Source organism: Talpa europaea (assembly GCF_964194135.1).
Source record: "Talpa europaea genome assembly, chromosome: 1".
NCBI classification, from domain to species: Eukaryota; Metazoa; Chordata; class Mammalia; order Eulipotyphla; family Talpidae; genus Talpa; species Talpa europaea.
In genome coordinates, this window is record NC_140073.1 from 10,161,031 (window position 1) to 10,180,740 (window position 19,710).

Genomic DNA, 19,710 nt, shown 5'->3' on the forward strand with positions numbered 1-19,710 from the left:
CGTGGGGAGCAGAACTGGCCAATGGACTGAAATCCAGGGCTGAGGGGGGCGGGTGGAGGGGATGGGGAGGTCTGCTGCACCCAGTGGGCTGCTCCTGGCCCGCGGGGGTGGACTCGTCCTGCAGGGGCTGGCCAGAGATGGGGATCTCCATCTGTACCTCCTGCCCCCGGGGAAGCCCATGAACATGACCTGACCTGAAATGGTCCCCAGTTCTCATGGTGAAGCTGAGCACGGCCCGAGCTGCAGGAGAGATGGCGCTGCCACGGGGATCACGATGGAGAGACCGAGCTCAGGGCAGCGTCCTCCTGCCCCCGGGACGGAGCGGGGGCTCCTGACCCCCAGCTCCACCCTGCGCGGGCAGCGGCTGCCGGACCGACCCGGGGCCGCCCCGGCCAGGGCCTCTCTGCCCGCCCACCCTCAGCAGACGCGGCGCCGCTCAAGGCCCCGCCCGGCCCGCGACCCTGAGACGCCAGGGGGGTCCAAGCAGAGGGGGGGCACACGCACCCCGCCCGGCCCCCGCCCCCCATGTCCAGCTGCTGCATCCCCAGGACTCCCCAACCCTCGAAGCACCCCCAGCCCTGGCTGACACTCACCTGGGGCTAGAGGGTCACGTGCACCCTCCGCTCACACCCCCAGGAACAGCCTGTGCCCCGAAGACGCCCTGGGCGGAGGGGAGGTCACTGTCAGGGAGGACACCCCAATGTAGCCACAGGCAGACGGTGACTGTGCCCACGGCCAGGAAATGCATACAGCCCCCCCCATCACCCCAATGCGCAAGCCCCGGGCAAGTCACATCCCTGATGGGGAAAAGCCTGCACCTCCCCCTGCTAAGCTGAGAAGCCCCAGGCGCCGCCCAGGTGAGCCAGACCCCGCCCCCCACTGCGCAGGTGCAAAAGTGACACTGCCCCGGCCCTGTCCTGCAGGTCAGCCACTTAAGTGCAACGTTTTCTCTGGTGGCACCATGAAGCAGATGGCAAAGGGACGATCTTACTTAGCGTCCCATCAGCGTAAAGGTGGAAGAATATCCTAATATTATACGATCAATAACTGGTCATCTATTCTATAATAGATGCCTTTGCCTTTCCACCTGAAACATTCTTTCTTCATCTCTAGAGAACAGACCTACTTTGTCTGTTCTAGAAATTATAGAAAATAACACCTTTTTAGAAACTACAGAAAATAACACCTACATTTTTTATTAACACTCCGCTTTATGAATGTTCCATAATTGGAAAAAGTAACAAACCTAGATGGGACTTCCTATTTGTAGGCAATCTACAGATTCAATGCAATTCCAATACAATCACAATGGTGTTCTTCAATAAAATGGAACCACTATGGCTCAAATTCATATGGGATCACAAAAACCTCTAGTAGCGAAAGTTCTTCTGACAAAAAGGGTGGGGGAGAAAGGAGCTGCAGGAACAGGGGCGGGGCTGCAGGGGAAGGGCTGCAGGTGCGGCGGCAGGGGCGGGGCTTCAAGTGCAGGGGGGGGGCAGGCCTTAAGGTGCGGGGACGGGGCTGCAGGACCAGGGGAGGAGCTGCAGGGGGGGTGGGAGGAGCTGCAGGGGGGGTGGGAGGAGCTGCAGGGGGGGTGGGAGGAGCTGCAGGGAGGGTGGGAGGAGCTGCAGGGAGGGTGGGAGGGGCTGCAGGGAGGGTGGGAGAGGCTGCAGGAGCATGGGTGGGGCTGCAGGGAGGGTGTAGGGGGGCGCTCCAGGCCCAGGGGCAAGTGGGACGGCCCTGGGGTGCTCACCGGGGCGCCCCCGCTCGTCCTGCTGCGGCTGAAGTTTAGAAAATCAAGCGGACGCGGAGGCGAAGAGCCCACGTCTCTGAACATGCTGTGAACCTGGAATTCCCGCAGCCAGTAAAACAGCAGATCGTGTCCACGTGCATCACAGACACGCGGGGGACACGGACCCGGCCACAGGGGCCCCGAACCCGCCGCCCCCCACAGTGAGAGAAGGGGCGGCCCGCCCCGGCGCCTCCTCATGATTCCCCACGAGGCCGCATTTTCCCGCCTCACCACGAGGCGGCGCGCGCTCCATCTCCTGTGCTTTGCCCCCCTGGGGCTTCTCCTTCCTCGGCCAGCAGGCCCGCTCCGCCGGGGCGGGCGCTCCTGGCTTCTGCGTCATGGCCACTTTTGTTCCTGTCGCTGCTCTCGCGTCAGCGCGCAGGGCCATGACACCAACACGCAGGGGGCGGGGCAAGGCCGAGGAGGGAGAGGCCTGTGGGGGAAACCAGGGGTGGAGGAGCGGCGCACGCCACCTGGTGGCGCGGAGGGGCGGTGCAGCCGAGGCGGGACATGGGCCGGTGGAGGCGCTGGGGCAGTGGGAGGCACAGGGGGGATGGAGCCGCAGCTGAGAGCGAGTCAGCCGGGCGTGGGGGCGGGGGGACGCAGCCCGGAGAGTTGTGGGAGGCCCGCGCAGAGGGGGAGCAGGAAGCTTGAGTGTGTGACGTCAGAGCCCTGAAGATGGGGAGATAGAATGACATAGAGGCAAGAACCCTCTGACATAGCGGTTCTTGCGCATTCGGGGAAGAGAACAAGGTGGTGTCGCGCTTCTGGACTGAGCTGCCAGCATTTGGGATGTTACACGTGTGTGTGAGTCTGCATAAAAAGGAGGAGTCATTCAAGTTTTGAGACGCGACCTGAGGAGATGCTTACACACACACACACACACACACACACCCCTTTATTTGTAAACATGCTAACCAGCATTTTCTCATACTTATGTTGTAGAGCAACCCCGATACAAAACGGGGTGCCTGACTGTGGGTCCTCACCCGCGCGCTTAAAAGGACTTATCAATGCTCTACTGCAGGCACAAGCGAAAGGTTAATAAAAGGTTTATTTACAAGGGAAGGGGAAATGAGGAAATGTACAGCTCAGGGAGAAAAGTGGGAGACAAAGTTTTAAATGAGTCCTACCCAATCCTCTGATCAGGAATCCCAAAATGGCGCTCTGAGATCTGGCTGCGAGCCAGGGGCTGTGAAGCCAGGAGGCGAGCAACAGCGAGCCAGCCCAAGGCCCACGTGTTTGGTTTTTATATCCAACCTGGCTGCCCAACTCCACCCTCAGGTCCCAGCCACCCTCCCTTTGGTGGTGACGGGATTTGTCTTTCCCCATGTCTTGATGGCTTTTGTCTGGAGTGGGGGTGGGGTCCACAAAGCCTATATGGGATGAGCTCAGGACATCATTTCCCCCTAACACTTACAAATACTGGAAACAATCTCAGTCAAAACCCCAGGAAACAGTGAACTATGTAGCACTATATGCATGAGACCAATGGAGCAACTAGACACCGTCATTCTGAATAGTTTCACATGACTTGGAAAAGATGGAGGAAAAATATAAAATGGTCGGCATAGCCTTATTCCAGATATACAGTGAACATAATAGGACTGAATTAAATTTTAAATCCCAGACAAATGTAAATCACGTGTTATGTTTACATTGAGTGATACACACTTAGGTGATGAGCTGTCATGAAGGGCGAGGGAAATTATGATAATGACAGCCACATATTCCTGCGTACTTGGGGAGGGAGATTATGATATAATGTGGTCTTAGGTTTCTTCACCCAGTTAATGGGAGTTCCTTTTCGTAATTCTAAAATTTCACATTTACAGTCTCTGCCCTTACACACGGGTGTTATAGTTCACAGTTCAAAATATTGGAAATTATGTGGAAGAAAGAAAGCTAATTCTTAAAATTATCTATTTTAAAAAGATTTATTTATTTAAATGCAAACAAGAACTGGGGTCTAGGCCAGAGGTGCAGGAAGTGAGAGGACTCACCAGAGACAGAGTGGGGAGTGGAACAGGGGATCTACTGAAACCCACTGCAGAGGGGAGCAGTGGAGAAACAGGAGAGGTCCGTTGTGCATCATGGGTCAACTCTCTGGCCGGGGAACAAACTCAGGCCATGATGGCTGGCAATAGCTTGATAGTGCTGAGACTTTAGCTCTTGCACCACTACGGAGACTCTAAAAGTATTTATTTTTTGAGGAAAAATCACAGCTCACTGTTCCTCATTTTATTTTATTCTAATGTTCAAATATTCCACAATGTACACAGCTCTCTTTCAGTTTCAGAACCAGTCAACCTAAGCAATTTTAAACATTGGTGAATCTCTGGTGAAATCACCCCCTTGCTCCTTGGCAGATGAAATGTAACCATAGATTTTTTCCAAAGAAAGCCTTAAAAATTCTGTTGCAGTTACAGAAAAATGTCTAAGGGTGAAAATATGGCCTTCCTGATAGTAGAGCAGGGTTGGGAAGAGCAGCTGCATATCAGTTAGTGTCAATGTCACCTTGTTGTTTTTTTTTTTGTTGTTGTTGTTGTTTGTTTGTTTACTGAGGGAGATATGATAAAGACAATTTGTAAATCTTTACTAACCCAATATGGAAGGTTCTGGCAATCTAGGGTGGTGTCAGAAAAGATGATCAGCCAGAGGTGGGGGCAGATAGGATTATCAAACTTAAAAGACCAACCCATTCTGAACCAAGGCAATAATTTCCACACTCATTCCATCAAAGAACATTATGAAAGAACACCCCTTCCCCTGGCAAAATGCAGATTTTGTTCTTTCAGAGCCTATCTGTGTCTATGCAGACATCTCTCTTTCCTGCTCTCTTTTCCTCAATCACCTTGGCATGTCCTGATGACAGGGAACATTACTGAATTATTTGTCAGAGGGATCCAAGGGGGTGTGAGGATTCGCCAGAGACAGAGTGGGGTACAGAACAGCCAGATATACTGAAATACACTGCGGAGGGGAGCAGCAGGCGAGACCGGAGAGGTCTGCTGTGCCATGTGGGTAGCTCCCTGGCCAGGGATAGAACTCATGCTGCAGTAGCTGCAGTTAGCTTCATAGATTGTGTCTTAATCCCTTGCATCACCAGGGAGCTCCTGAAAAATACACTTTGTTTTAAAGATTTATTTGTTTATGCATGCAAGAGCTGGGGTACAGGCCAGAGATGCGGGGGGTGAGAGGATCCACCAGAGACAGAGTGGGGAGCTGAAAAGGCGGATCTACTGAAATGCACTGCTGAGGGGAGCAGCGGGTGAGACAGGAGACAGGAGAGTTCTGCCTCGCCATGTGGGATTCTCCCTGGCCAGCCAGGGATTGAACTTATGCTGCGGAGGCTGTGCATTGCTTCATAGTGTGGTGCTTAGACACTTGAGCCACCAGGGAAGCCCTGAAAAATGCACTTTTTTGATATACCAACTGTCCATACTATTGATGAGATCAGAGTATGATCACATAAAATATAAAAATATTTCCACGTGGAAAATATATCATTCTTTTCCCTATGGGAGTATCTAGAATCTCTGTTCATCTCCACACTAAAAAATTCAAGCTCCACAAAATAGGACAAAACCAGGCTCTTCAACTCTTAATTACGTGGTTTTGAAGGGAGAAGCAGCCAAGTCCTGAAAACTTAACATAGGTGTATTGAGCCCTTGAGCTTTTATCCTTGGAAACAGGTGTAACACTTCTTTGGGAATTGACTTCCCAAGGATGACCAACCCTTGCATCATCACCATACCCAATATATGAGGTGCCCTGGAAATATTAAGATGAGAGACAAGGCCACCCTGTCTACCATGTTCTCAGAACTCCCTGATATTATTTATAGCCATCACTCCAGGCAAATTTCCATTTACCAGGATTTTAACAAAATTACTAGTTTCATTTATTTATATATATTTTTTAAAATGAGTGCACACAAATTTAAAAAGAACTTAGCACAAAGAAAACATAGACTACAGAAATTTCTGACTTAAATAGCTTTCACATTTTTCTTTTGAAAAAAAATTAAGGTTGACAAATTTCTAGACAGATAGTATTGGAAGAAAGATCTTTTCTAGCCAACATTGACCACAGTAAGTATTATGCTCAAATTTAAAGGGTTTTATTTAGAATCAAATAAAATGGACACCATCCAGAAAAGCATCACAACATGTCATTCCACATGGAATTAAGAGATGCTTGTAATTGTGGAAAGAGACATACAGATTTAATGGAATCAAGGCAAAGATTAATGACAAAATTTCAGGAAATAAATTTCACAGAAATTTGATTTTAAAAGGTTAACTTTGGAAAAAATTATCTTCTGGAAATTGGTACTAATATTAATTAATATTAACAGCTCTAATAACCCATTAAAGTTATTTAAGTTTGAAGTTAATTCATCATTACATAAAATAACATTAGAAACAAAGGATTAGAAATTATAACTTGAACTATACTTTTATTGCTTTTTTAAAATATATGTTTGTTTCAAGCTTGCTGAAATTAGTTTTAATAGGGAATATGGTATTTGATAAGCTCTCTGCAGTCAATCTTGTAGAATGACAATGTCATCATTTAGCACTTCTGACTCAGGATAAATTTGTTATATTTCCTATGTCTAAACCTCATATAAAAAATGGATAAGCAACACTAATCAAAAAATATTTATATTTGAAATAAATGTGTTTAAAAAAGCAACCCTAACAGTGTCAGTTTCTTTCCAATTAAATGATATATCTGGTTTTATTACATCATGAACTGTAATCAACTTTTATCCAAATTGGCAATCAAATTGTATTTTTTTCAATCATATATTTTGTAAACCACTCATTAATATCAATCTGGAAACATTTAACTATTATATATATATATATATATGCCATAATATATGTATATTATATGTGTGTGCCATAATATATATATATATATACATGCCATAATATTCATAAGTACCTAAACATTTATGATGTTATATCTACTGAGTATCAACTTTAACTTTTCAACAGGTAAAAGCAGTGGAGCATAATGCATAGAAGAAATAATACAAATGTGCCTTACTTCATCCTGATGGGGTTTACAGATGCTGAAGACATCCATCTGGTGCTCTTTGTGCTCTTTCTCCTGATATACCTGGTCACTGTGCTGGGGAACGCAGGGATGATACTGCTCATCCGCCTGGATGCCCAGCTTCATACCCCCATGTACTTTTTCCTCAGTCACCTGTCTTTCATTGACTTCAGTTACTCATCTGTCATCTCACCGAAAACCTTAGATAATTTACTGACCTCCAACAAGAAGATTTCATACATGACTTGCTTCACTCAAATGTACATTTTTGTCTTCTTTGTTGCTGCCGAATGTATGCTTCTCTCCTGCATGGCCTATGATCGCTATGTAGCCATCTGCAATCCTCTCCACTACCCTGTTGTCATGTCCACGAGACGCTGCTGGTCCCTTGTCCTCGGGTCCTATTTGGTAGGTTTCATAGACTTTTTAGTAACTGCACTTGGCATGAGGAAACTGGAATTCTGTAACTCCAATGTAATCCATCATTTTTTCTGTGACACATCCCCTATTATAGCCCTGTCTTGCACTGAAACCCAGTACACTGAAGTCATGATATTCATTTTCGGTGGCTGCACCCTCATGGCCTCTCTTATCACAATAACAGTGTCCTATGTATCCATTCTCTCTGCTATTCTGAAAATTAATTCCACTTCAGGAAAGAGAAAAGCCTTCTCCACCTGTGCTTCCATGTCGTGGCAGTCACCATCTTTTATAGCACCATGATCTTCAGTTACTTAAGACCAAATACATCCTACTCCTTGGGAAGGGATCAGGTGGCTTCTGTGTTTTACACTATTGTGACCCCCATGCTGAATCCCCTCATTTATAGTCTTCGGAACAAAGAAGTGAAAAATGCTGTCCTTAGACTCCTACAGAAGAGAGACATCTCCAGGCACTTAAAATAGTGATGCTGAACATTTTTTTTTAAAATAATGTTTTTACTTTTTATCCAAGACATATTATACCTTTATAATATTTTTGTTATTCAGGTAGCATTGGTTTGCATTGCTGTTTATATGTTGGAAATAGGATCCCTTTTTCCAGCTGTGTTCACATGGTGCTCCCCTGACCAAAGCACCCATAGTCCACCAAAATGGACCACTGTGCTCCCTCCCCATTTGTCCTTGTTCCTTTCCCTGCTCTTACTCCTCTGAATGTCTCATTTCCATAGTCAGGTTTTGGATTTTGCTATCTGAAACTTTGTCATGTTCCTCAATAATTCTCTGATATGAGTCACCACTGAGTATTTCTTTACTCCTTCTGACTTATTTCATGTGTTATAATCACTTTCAGCTCCATTCAAGATGCTAAGATTTTAAGCTCCTCATTGCTTTGTTTACTATGGGGCATTTCCTTAAGTTATCATGAAAAATAACCGGTCCCTTTTATTTACTTGTGTTTCTTGGATTTATATGTTACTTCACCAAAATGATCTTTGGAATTCCAGGAATAAATCTTTAGAAGTCCATATTGCCATGAAAATCACAAAATTGTTCTAACACTTATGGTCTCGATTTAAGGACAAGTGGTGCACAAAATAAGAAAAGAGAGTTGTCTTCTTTTTTTTTTTTTTTTTGTGGGACCCTCGCCAGCGGTCGGGAAATGAACGGGCGCTGCAGAGGCTGCGGGCAGCCTCACAGCCCAGCGCTCAACCGTTGCGCCACCGGGGGAGGCCCGAGGGTTGTTATCTTTTAAATATATCATATGTATACCTTTGCATCATCCAGAACTTTATTATGGGTAAAAGCTCCATTGTTCGCTCAAAAGGAAGTTTCAGGATTCATTGAATCCTTTATATTCAGAAGAAATATGGTAGAGTGACTATGAGGACTTCTTTGGAATTAGAAACTTCAATTTAGATTCTAGATCGGGTTACCTTTTAGCTATATAACCTTCAGTCAGAAACTCAAACTTAGAACCTGTTTCAAAAATTATACAAGATAAATAATAATCCCAGCCTCATAGCTTAGTAAAGATTAATAAAGCTTAGTAAAGCTTAGTAAAGATTAAACCAGGTCTAAATATAGAACTTTAAGATATTTCTCATAAATATTGATCATTATCATAAGACTGACATTATTGCAATATTTTCTATGCATAATGGATTTTCTTAAGAATGTTCACTTGTGTTTTTATAAATTACTTTTGATTAATTTATTAGAAAATCACACAAAAAACTAAAAAGGAAAGTTTCAATGGTTCAAAAATGTGGACTTGTAATGGTATAGGTTAACATGGAGAAAACATGGAATAGAATGATGAATAGAAAACATAAGAATTTACTTAATAATTACTGACAGCTTAGTATCTATTCTTTAGTTATGTATGTGTGTGTATATATTGCATGTATTAGTAACATTTCTGGGGTTTCCTATACTGTTTCACAGCTTTCTGATACACTTTCAAGTTTAAACTTTGTTAAATTCTTTGTAATTGAAACATTTTGAGATGTATTATTCTAGTTCTGGGAGACCTCCAGATAGCATGCTGTAGACTTGAAGTGTTGTAAACACATCAATCTAAAAGTCTGCATGCAGTAAAATCACTGTGGTGTCTACCTGCCAAACATTTAGTCCTTACCTTTCTGTGACTGTTAATACTTTTAGTCACTGCTTATTTTTTGAAATTCTGTATATTTTTACAAACCATTTCTTTCTACTTGTTTCTAAGATCTGTTATGCTCTTCACAAGTAAGTTATTGAAATAGACCCATTGTTCTCTTGTTTTACATGTAATGGAGAAATTTGTAGTGGGCTAAGTCACTTCCTGCTCCAGGAACATGCCAGGAGCCTCAGAACCTTCATCCTTTACTGCCCAGTGAATTGTATGGTCTCATTGTTGTAATAGTTCCTTGAATAAATTCACAATGTGCATTTCACATAATAAGTTGTAAGTAAAACCATTTCACTCCAGCAGAAGTTAGCACTACACAGATCTGAACATTATGCAATAAATATTTATTCATTCTGGGGAATTTAACAAATAACAATACATCTCAGACACTGGTCTAGATTCTGGACTAGATTAAAAATAAGTCAAATATGAGTTAAGGAAATTAAAGTGCATAATATGTAAAGTAATGATATTTACAATGGGTGCATTTAAGAAAGAAGACATATGAGGAGCTGTAAAGGAAGTGAATTGCAATGGTCATAATATAGTCTAAGACGTCTCACAAAGAGACATATTCAAGGAAGGAGTCATGTGAATATCATTGTAAATAGGGTTCTGAATAAAAAAATGCAGAAGAATTACAAGTGATATATTGGGAAAGAGATGCTCTTCTTAGCAGTGTTGGAGTGTCATTTACTTTCAACATTCATATTTAGGGAAATCACTTCAGATTACTGTATGTTTTAAAGAGACTTTTCAGTTGGCATCAAAACAGTTTTCACAGGGCCTCCCTGGTGGCGCAGCAGTTGAGTGCTGGGTTGCGAAGCTGCCCGCAGCCTCTGCAGCACCGGTTCAATCCCCGGCCACCGGGTGAGGGTCCCACATGGCGCGCAGACCTCTCCTGCCGTCCGCTGCTCCCCTCAGCAGTGTACTTTGTCCATCTGCTTGTTTTGCTCCCTGCTCTGACTCTGGTGAATTCTCTCACCCTCCTGTGCTTATGACTGTGCCCAGTGCTTGTATAAATAAATAAATAAATCTTAAAAAAAAACAGTTTACACAGAATAAACTTTATAGCAACAATGCTATTAAATATAATGATAGTGAAAATATGGGAAGAAGAAGACCACTACCACTTCAAAATAAGTTTGTGCTCATACACTTATACAATGAAAATGCAGTTTCAGAAAGGAAGACTAAACAAGCACATAGTAGGCTGCTTTTACTTCCTTGCTTTTCTTGGCCTGAATGCAGAGGAATTGTGGGCTCTGCAAGGGCATGGCAGGGTCAAAGGAATCCTGGGCAAAGCTGAGAGAAGACCAGTTCATCAGGGAGACCCATACACGTGGGCAGGAGTTCAGCTGTGGGAAGAGACAAATTGGCCAGTCTGTTGTAGCTTAGCCTTGAATGTTCCTTATCTCTTGTCATTCTTGAATTTAAGTGTAGTTTTAATAAATTCATGTGTTCAGTTCACATGTGCCCAGTAAAAGAAAGAATGAATTTTTTGCTTATGGTCTAGATGAGAGAATAAAATAGGAAAAAAACCCAGCATGGTGTTGACTCCAGGAATTTGGATCTGTGGTCCCTGAACAACAAACTCTGTTTAGACTCAGGCCAATGCATAAATCTGAGGAGGGAGTAGAGTGACAATGAATTCATAGAAAATTGTATGGAAATATGCAATGTAATTTTGCATTGATTATTTGTTAATTGCCAAACTGGGCAAATGAAATAATAAAAGTAATTTTACCTGCAACTATAGGAGGCTACTCAATTTAAGTCATTTTGATATTAAGGTTAATACTATACATTTAAAACTATATGTGACAATAAGACAAGAGAAAGACATACGAGGAATCAAAATAGGGAAAGAAGTAGTAAAACTATCACTGTTTGCAGACAATATGATAACATACAGAGAGAACTCTAAAAACTCACAGAAAAACTATTCAAAATAATCACCCAGTTCAGTAAAGTAGCAGAATACAAAATCAACACACAAAAATCAGTAGCCTTCCTATACACAAATAATCAATCGGAAGAAGAAGAAATCAAGAAAACCATCTCTTTTATAATTGAAACCAAAAAAAATAAATGCTTGGGAATAAACCTAACAAAAGAGGTGAAAGACCTATACAAAGAAAATTATAAAACACTGTTAAAAGAAATTGAAGAAGACACAAAGAAATGGAAAGACATCCCCCGCTCATGGATTGGAAGAATCAACATTATTAAAATGGCCATCCTCCCAAAAGCAATATACAGATTCAATGCTATTCCAATAAAAATCCCAATGACATTTTTCAAAGAAATAGAACAAATGCTGATGAAATTCATATGGAACCACCAAAAACCATGAATAGCCAAAGCCCTACTGATGAAAACAAAGGAGAAAGGAGATATCACACTTCCAAACTTCAAGCTATACTACAAAGACATAATAATTAAAACAGTTTGGTATTGGAACCAAAACAGACACAAAGACCAATGGAACAGAATAGAGAGCCCAGAAATAAAGCCACAATTATATGAACAACTAATCTTTGACAAAGGAGCAAAGAATATGAATGGAACACAGACAGTTTGTTCACTAAATGGTGCTGGGAAAACTGGACCTCCACATGCAAAAAAAATGAAACTAGACCAGTACCTCTCACCATACACAAAAATCAACTCAAAATGGATAAAGGAACTGGACATAAGACCTGAAACTATAAAATATATAGAAGAAAATATAGGTAAAACACTATAAGACATACATCTCAAAAACATCTTTAAAGACTCATCACCCAAAGCAGTGATAGTGAAGGCAAAGATAAACACCTGGGATTGCATCAAACTGAAAATCTTCTGTACAGCCAAAGAGACATTAACCAAAACAGAGAGACACTCCACTTATTGGGAAAAAATCTTTGCACTCCATTCAACTGATAAGGGACTAATCACAAAGATATACAAAGAACTCACAGGGCTCAACAAAAACAAAATAAACAATCCAATCAAGAAATGGGCAGAGGAACTCAAAAGACATTTCTCCAAAGAGGAAATGCAAATGGCCAACAGGCATGTGAAAAAAGGTTCAACATCCCTTTTTATCATCAGGGAAATGCAAATCAAAACCACACTGAGATACCACCTTACACCAGTAAGAATGGCACATATCAAAAAAACAAGCAACAACAAATGTTGGCAAGGATATGGTGAAAAAGGAACTCTCCTACATTGGTGGGAGTGCAAACTGGTCCAACCACTGTGGAAAGCTGTCTAGAGTTTCCTCAATCTACTAAAAATGGAGCTACCATATGATCTGGCAATTCCACTACTAGGTATCTACCCAAAGGACACAAAAACAGTGATTCAAAAGAACACCTGTACACCTATGTTTATTGCAGCACTGTTTACAATAGGTAAAATCTGGAAACAACCCAAATGACCAAAACTAGATGACTGGATCAAGAAGATGTGGTATATATACACAATGGAATATTATTCAGCCATCAAAAAAGATAAACTCATGCTATTCGCAGCAACATAAATGGAGCTAGAAGGCATTATGCTCAGTGAAATAAGCAGAAGGAAAAAGAAAGATATAGGATGGTTTCACTTATAACAGGAATATAGGGGAGCCAAATAGGACATCAGTGTAAAAAATAATAATTACAGTACAAACCACAACAAAGCAAAAACAGACAATTGTAAACCAGAGACACACTGCAGGGGAGGAGGGAGAGGGGTGAGAGGGAGGAAGGGAGGAGCACAGGGGACTGTGGTGATGGTGCATGGGTGCATTGGAGAAGGAAATTCTATGGGGACTCAATCTGAGGGGGTGGGAGGAAGCAAATATTGTCTAAAAAATGTGATAAATTGATAAATGTTAAAGTAAAGAAAAAAAAACTATATGTGACACCCTACTAAGTGCATGTTTACCCGTTCTTATGTTAGGGGGAAAGGATGTGCTGAGCTAATCCCGTACAGGCTTTGTGGACTCCACGCCCACTCCAAACCAAAGCCATCAGGACATTGGGAAAGACAAATCCTGTAACCACCAAAGGGAAGATGGCAGGGACCTGAGGGTGGAGTTAAGCAGCCAGGGTTGGTATAAAAAAAACAAATATGTGGGCCTAGGGGGGTCTCGCTCTCCTCCTCGCCTCCTGGCTTCACCGTCCCTGGCTCGCGGCCAGCTCTCAGAGTGCCATTTGGGATTCCAGATCGGCGGATCAGGTAGGACGCATTTAAAACTTTGTCTCCCACTTTTCTCCCTGAGCTGTACATTTCCTCATTTCCCCTTCCCTTGTAAATAAACCTTTTATTAACCTTTCGCGTGTGTCTGCAGTATTGATAAGTCCTTTCAAGCGTGCGGGTGAGGACCCACAGTCAGGCACCCCGTTTTGTATCAGGGCTGCCCTATAACACTTCCATATACATATACATATATATATATATTTGAGTAAATATGTAAATATATATTCATATGTATCAATGTTCATATGTTGAATACATCACTCCTGGTACTTCTGTATGTGGCTCTAGTGATAAGACCTTTTTACTGGTAATTATTTAAAACTAGGTGTTGCGAGTGCACCCTAGTCCATTAGACTGGTATCACGGAAGAAAGGATCACAGCACAGAAACAGGGAGGGTAATAGACACAGGAAGCTAGAAGAAAAGATGTCTATGGAGATGAAGGGAGAGGGCCTCACCAAAATCAGCCCTAATGCCAACTGGATGGCTGGCTCTGGCTTACAGAACAGTGAGAAATAAGTTGTGAATGTTTCAACTCCCAGACTTTTACATTTGGTTATAGCAAACCTAACAAGTAACACACTCAGTGTCAGTGCATATGTGTACATGTGTTCACATGTGTGTGTGCAGGTGTATATATCAGAGTGAATGGAGGAAGAACAGAGGATGTTAGTGTTTTTCTGTATGTGTGGGAACTGCTTAGGTAGAGGTGTGGCTACAATCTTAATATGAAAGTGCCTACCAAAAATAGATGCTACAACAAAGTTTTTAAAACATTTTTGATTGTAAGACAAGGAGCTTAATTCTGTATTTATTTCATTGTATTGGTGAAAGTGAAAAATATACTTTTTATAATAAACTTACTGTCCATACACTATTTGAAATGATAGTATGGTCTCATAAAATATAAAAATATTTCACTGTGGAAAATAAATCGTTCCATCTCCGATGGCTTCAAAATTGATGGTTGAATATCTAGAAAATCTCTGTTCATCTCCCCAGTCAAAAATTTAGAGCTCTGCAAAACAAGACCAAAGCAGACTCTTCATTATGTGGTTTCAAGGAGAATCAACTGTGTCTGAAAACTTAACATAGTTGTATGAGTTCTTGAACCTTTTTCCTTGGGAACAGGCCAAACACTTCTCTTAGGAATTAGTCTCACAAGGATGACCAGAGTTTGCATTATCATCATCCCTGCTATATCAGATGCCCAGAAATATAAGGATGAGAGACAAAGCAACTCTGTCTATCAGTCTCAGAACTCCCTGATATATTCTTTTACAGACATCACACCAGGCAAATTTCCATTTGACCAGAGTCTTAACAAAATTACTAGGTTGATTTATTTTACATCAGAATTTAAAAAAAATATGAATGCACAAAAATTTATAAAGAGGTTATTGCAAAGAAAACATAGATTGCAGAAATTTGTTAATGTCAAATGCATTTCATATTTTACTGAGAAAAATTTGAGGTTGACAAATTTCTAGACAGATAATTTTGGAGTTTTCTTTTCCCTTTCCACCAACGTTGACTCACAGTAAGTATGATGCTCAAAATTACAGGTTTTTATTTAGAATCAAATAAAATGGCAAGAATCCTGAAAGACTCTAAATTATACCAGTACTTCTGGAAATAGAAATAAAGAGTGAATGGAATAAGGGTAAAACTCAATGACAAAATTTCAGAAACAATTTTGGAGAAATTTAATTTTAAAAGGACAATTTATGAAAACATTTTATATTCCAGGACCTCATTCTGATATCAGTGCATATTAATAACTCTGATATACCCCACTTAAGTCCTTTTAAATTGAAGTTTCATTAACATAAACATTTTTAGAAGAAATAAGTATTAAATTTTTGCCTTAAAACATACTTTTATTGGTTTAGATGTATGTAATTTTTTATAAGCTTGGTGAAATTATTGTGGGGAATTTTGTATTTGATAAATTCTCTGTGCTTAGTTTATCTTGTAGACTCAGAGCATGATCACTTAATAGTTCTCACTAAGGATAAATCTATTAACTTATGTACTCTGCCTCATCTAAAAAATTTTGGCTAACAGTCACACCAATGGTATAATATGTTCATTTGACATGAATGCATTGTAAAATAGAAACGGATCAGTGTAAGTTTCATTCCAGTTATGTAATACATCTAGGTTTATTACATTATCAATAATAATCAAATTTTACCCATTTCTACATATGACAATCAAATTCAATTTCTTCACCCTGTTCTGTAAACCACTCATAATTATAAACTGGAAAACATTTAACTAATAACGTATGACACATAATTCATAGAATCCTAAACCTTATTTGACTTCTCAACAGGTAAAAGCAGTGGAGAACAATGCATAGAAGGAATAACACAAATGTGGCTGACTTCATTCTTTTGGGATTTACAGATGCTGAAGACATCCAGCTGGTGCTCTTTGTGCTCTTTCTCCTGATATACCTGGTCACTGTGCTGGGGAATTCAGGGATGATACTGCTCATCTGCCTTGATGCCCAGCTTCATACCCCCATGTATTTTTTCCTTAGTCACCTGTCTTTCATTGACCTCAGTTACTCATCTGTCATCTCACCTAAAACCTTACACAACTTGCTGACCTCCAACAAGAAGATTTCATCCGTGGTTTGCTTCACTCAACTGTACATTTTTGTATTCTTTGTTGCTTCTGAATGTATTCTTCTCTCCTGCATGGCCTATGATCGCTACGTAGCCATTTGCAATCCTCTCCATTACCCGGTTGTCATGTCCCCTAGACGCTGCTGGTCACTTGTCCTCGGGACCTATTTTATAGGTTTTATAGACTTTTTCATCACTCTGCTTGGCATGAGAAAATTGACCTTCTGTGACTCCCATGAAATCCATCATTTTTTCTGTGACACATCCCCTCTTATAGCACTGTCTTGCACTGAAACCCAGGACACTGAACTCATTATATTCGTTTTTGCAGGCTGTACCATTCTGGGATCTCTAATCACAATATCATCTTCCTATGTGTCCATTCTCTCTGCTATCCTAAAAATTAAATCCACTTCAGGAAAGAGAAAAGCCTTCTCTACCTGTGGCTCACATGTGGTGGCAGTCACCATTTTTTATAGCACTATGATCTTCAGTTACTTAAGACCAAGTACATCCTACTCCTTGGGAAAGGATCAGGTGGCTTCCGTGTTTTACACTATCGTGACCCCCATGCTGAATCCCCTCATTTATAGTCTTCGCAACAAAGAAGTGAAAAATGCTGTCCTTAGACTCCTGCAGAAGAGAGAGGGCTCCAGACACTTGAAATAGTGATGCTGAACATTTTTTTAATATAATGTTTTTTTTCTTTGTATCGAAGCCATATTATACCTTTATTTTTTTGCTCTTCAGATAACGTTGGTTTACATTGTATGTTGCAAAAATACATTGTATGTTGTATGTTGGAAAAATAGGATCTCCCTTTCCAGCTGTGTTCACATTGTGCTCCCCCCACCAAAGCTCCCATAGTCCACCCCCATGGAACACTGTTCCTCCTCCAAATTCGTGCTTGTCCCTCTCCCTGCTCTTACTCCTCTGAATGTCACAGTTTTATAGTCAAGTTTTAAGGTATGTTTTGAGATTTGTCCTCTGACGGGTTCTCTTGCTTGTCAGTATAACAAAGGTAAGTGTCACCACTGGGTGTTTGTTTTACTCCTTCTGACTTATTTCATTTTCAGTAAGCACTTTCAGCTCCATTCATGAGGCTAAGCTTTTAAGCTCCCTTTTGCTTTCTTCACTGTAGGGATTTTCTTTAAAGTCTCGCTAAAATTCATTAACTCTATTTTCTGTGTTTCTGATGACCCAGTTTTTAATTCACAAATGGAATCTTGGGCATTACCAAGAACATGCCTTTGAAATCAATACTGTCATTGAAATAAAAAAAAATACTGCTTTGATTTATGGTCTCAATTTAAGGACAACAAATGCTCAAAAGAAGAAAAGTAAGTTGTCTTCTTTTACATTTTTTCCATAACAATTCCATTGTATAGTTCAGAACTTAATTGTGTAAAAGATCTAGTTTGTTGGCTCAATAAAAATGGTTTCAGAATTCACTGAATCCATTCATTCAGAAGAAAATAGTAGTGTGACTATGAACACTTGCCTTGGAACAAGAAACTTAGATTTAAATTCTAGATCTGCTTACCTTTTAGCTATACACCCTCCGGTAAGTCACTGAAACTTAGAGCCTCAGTTTCTATAACTGTAAAAGATAAATGATAATCCCAGGTCTACATTGAGTGTTTATAAACATGAAGTGAGACGATGGATATAAAACATTTGAAGCATTTCTAATAAAATTTTTCGTTATCATAAAAATGCTTACATTCCTGCAATGTTTTCAAATTCAATACACAAAGTTTTTTTCATTTTTTTAAGATTTATTTATTTATGCATGCAAGAACTGGGGTACAGACCAGAGGTGTGGGGTGGGAGGTGAGAGGATTCACCAGAGACAGAGTGGCGAACAGAACAGGCAGATCACTGAAATACAGTGCTGAGGAGAGAAGGGTGGAGTCAGGTGAGGTCGGGGGAGTAAGGTGTAGTCTGCAGAGCCATGTGGGTAGCTGCCTGGCTGGGGATTGAACTCCTTCTGCAGTGGCTGCGGATAGCTTCATAGGCTGTGTTTTATCCCCTTGCACCACAATGATTTTTCTTAAGGCTAATTACTTGAGTTTTTGTAGATTAATTTTGATTAATTTAATAGACAAATACCAAAAAAAAAAAACTAAAAAGGAAAATTGCAGTGCTTCACAAATTTGGACTTTGTAATGGTATATGTTAACATTGGAGAAAACATAGAAATGCTGGAAAAAAATTGAAGGAAATGATTGTCCTGATAATTACTGACAGCTTAGTGTCTGTTGTTCATTTGTTATGTATTTGTGTATATATATTGTAAGATGAGTAAAAATTCTGCTGTGTCCAATACTGTTTTTTTCAGCTTTCTAATATACTTGCAAGTTTAAACTTTGTTAATTCCTTTGTTATTGAAACATGATGAGATGAATGTGTTCTTGGTCTAGGAGACTCCTAGAGAGCATGCTGTGGACTTGACCTGTTGTAAACTCAACAATCTAAAACTCTGCATGCAGAAAATCACTTTGTTCCTACCTGCTGAGCATTTAAGGTTCTTACCTTTCTGTGACATGTTCATTAACTTTAGTTACTGCTAATTTATTGAAATTCTTTATAATTTTTAAAGCTGTTTTTCTTTGGTTTCAAAGTTTTGTTATATACTTTGAAAGTAAATTTTTGAAGTAAATGCTTCATTCACTTGTTTAACGGTTTCAGTGGAGAACAGTTGTAAAATTAAACATTGACAATAAATTCAGATTATGTGGCCACCCATAAGCTTTAGTCAGTAGAGTGTTTGGTTTTTCTTAATTTTAAAATTTTTCTATAAAAATGACAAAGGAATTGATCAAATCAACAAACATAAAGCCTAGAAATATGACTTCAGAAGTGAGGCTACTACAGAGGATGAGATGATGGGTGTGGAAGCAAATCCCCGAGGGAGCAAAAGTCAGAGTAATAGGGCTTAGACATTGTGGCCAGGGTGGTGACATACACTGAGGGTTTTTAACCTCTTCCCCCAAATCCCATGCAATGATGAAATCCAATGTTACCTTAATAAAGATAATAAATAATTAACTAAATTAATAAAAAGCAGTGTTTCTCTTAGTAGTCTGGAATTGTTAATTTCCTTATAAAATTCTAGCTTCAGAGCATTTTGTTCTGTAAGTTTTTCAAGTTACTTTTAAATTTTATTTTAATTAAGAGTTGTTCAAGAAGATAGTTTTCATTTTCCAATATTCAATGTTTTGTTTTAAACTTTTGCTATGATTACTGGCTAGATTGTTTTCAATCATCCAATAATGATTGATGTGCATTCCTATGTTAATGACATGTATATTTCTCCAAGTAAATCATGGAGCAATTATATGTGATTGGGTCTAGTCA

General features: G+C 40.6%; 1 protein-coding gene and 1 pseudogene across 2 annotated transcripts; both read left to right on the forward strand.

Moving 5' to 3' along the window:
• The first annotated feature begins 6,820 nt into the window (after positions 1 to 6,820).
• Positions 6,821 to 7,767, forward strand: LOC311170589 (olfactory receptor 8H1-like; annotated as a pseudogene). The gene has a single exon. The product of its transcript is annotated as an olfactory receptor 8H1-like (transcript).
• Positions 7,768 to 16,071: 8,304 nt separating this feature from the next.
• LOC311170644 (olfactory receptor 8H3-like) lies at positions 16,072 to 17,019 on the forward strand (the record flags this gene model as incomplete). The annotated part of the gene is made up of 1 exon (XM_084233021.1): positions 16,072 to 17,019. The coding sequence occupies one exon, from the start codon at positions 16,072 to 16,074 to the stop codon at positions 17,017 to 17,019; it is 948 nt and encodes a 315-aa protein (XP_084089147.1).
• Between the last annotated feature and the right edge of the window lie 2,691 nt (positions 17,020 to 19,710).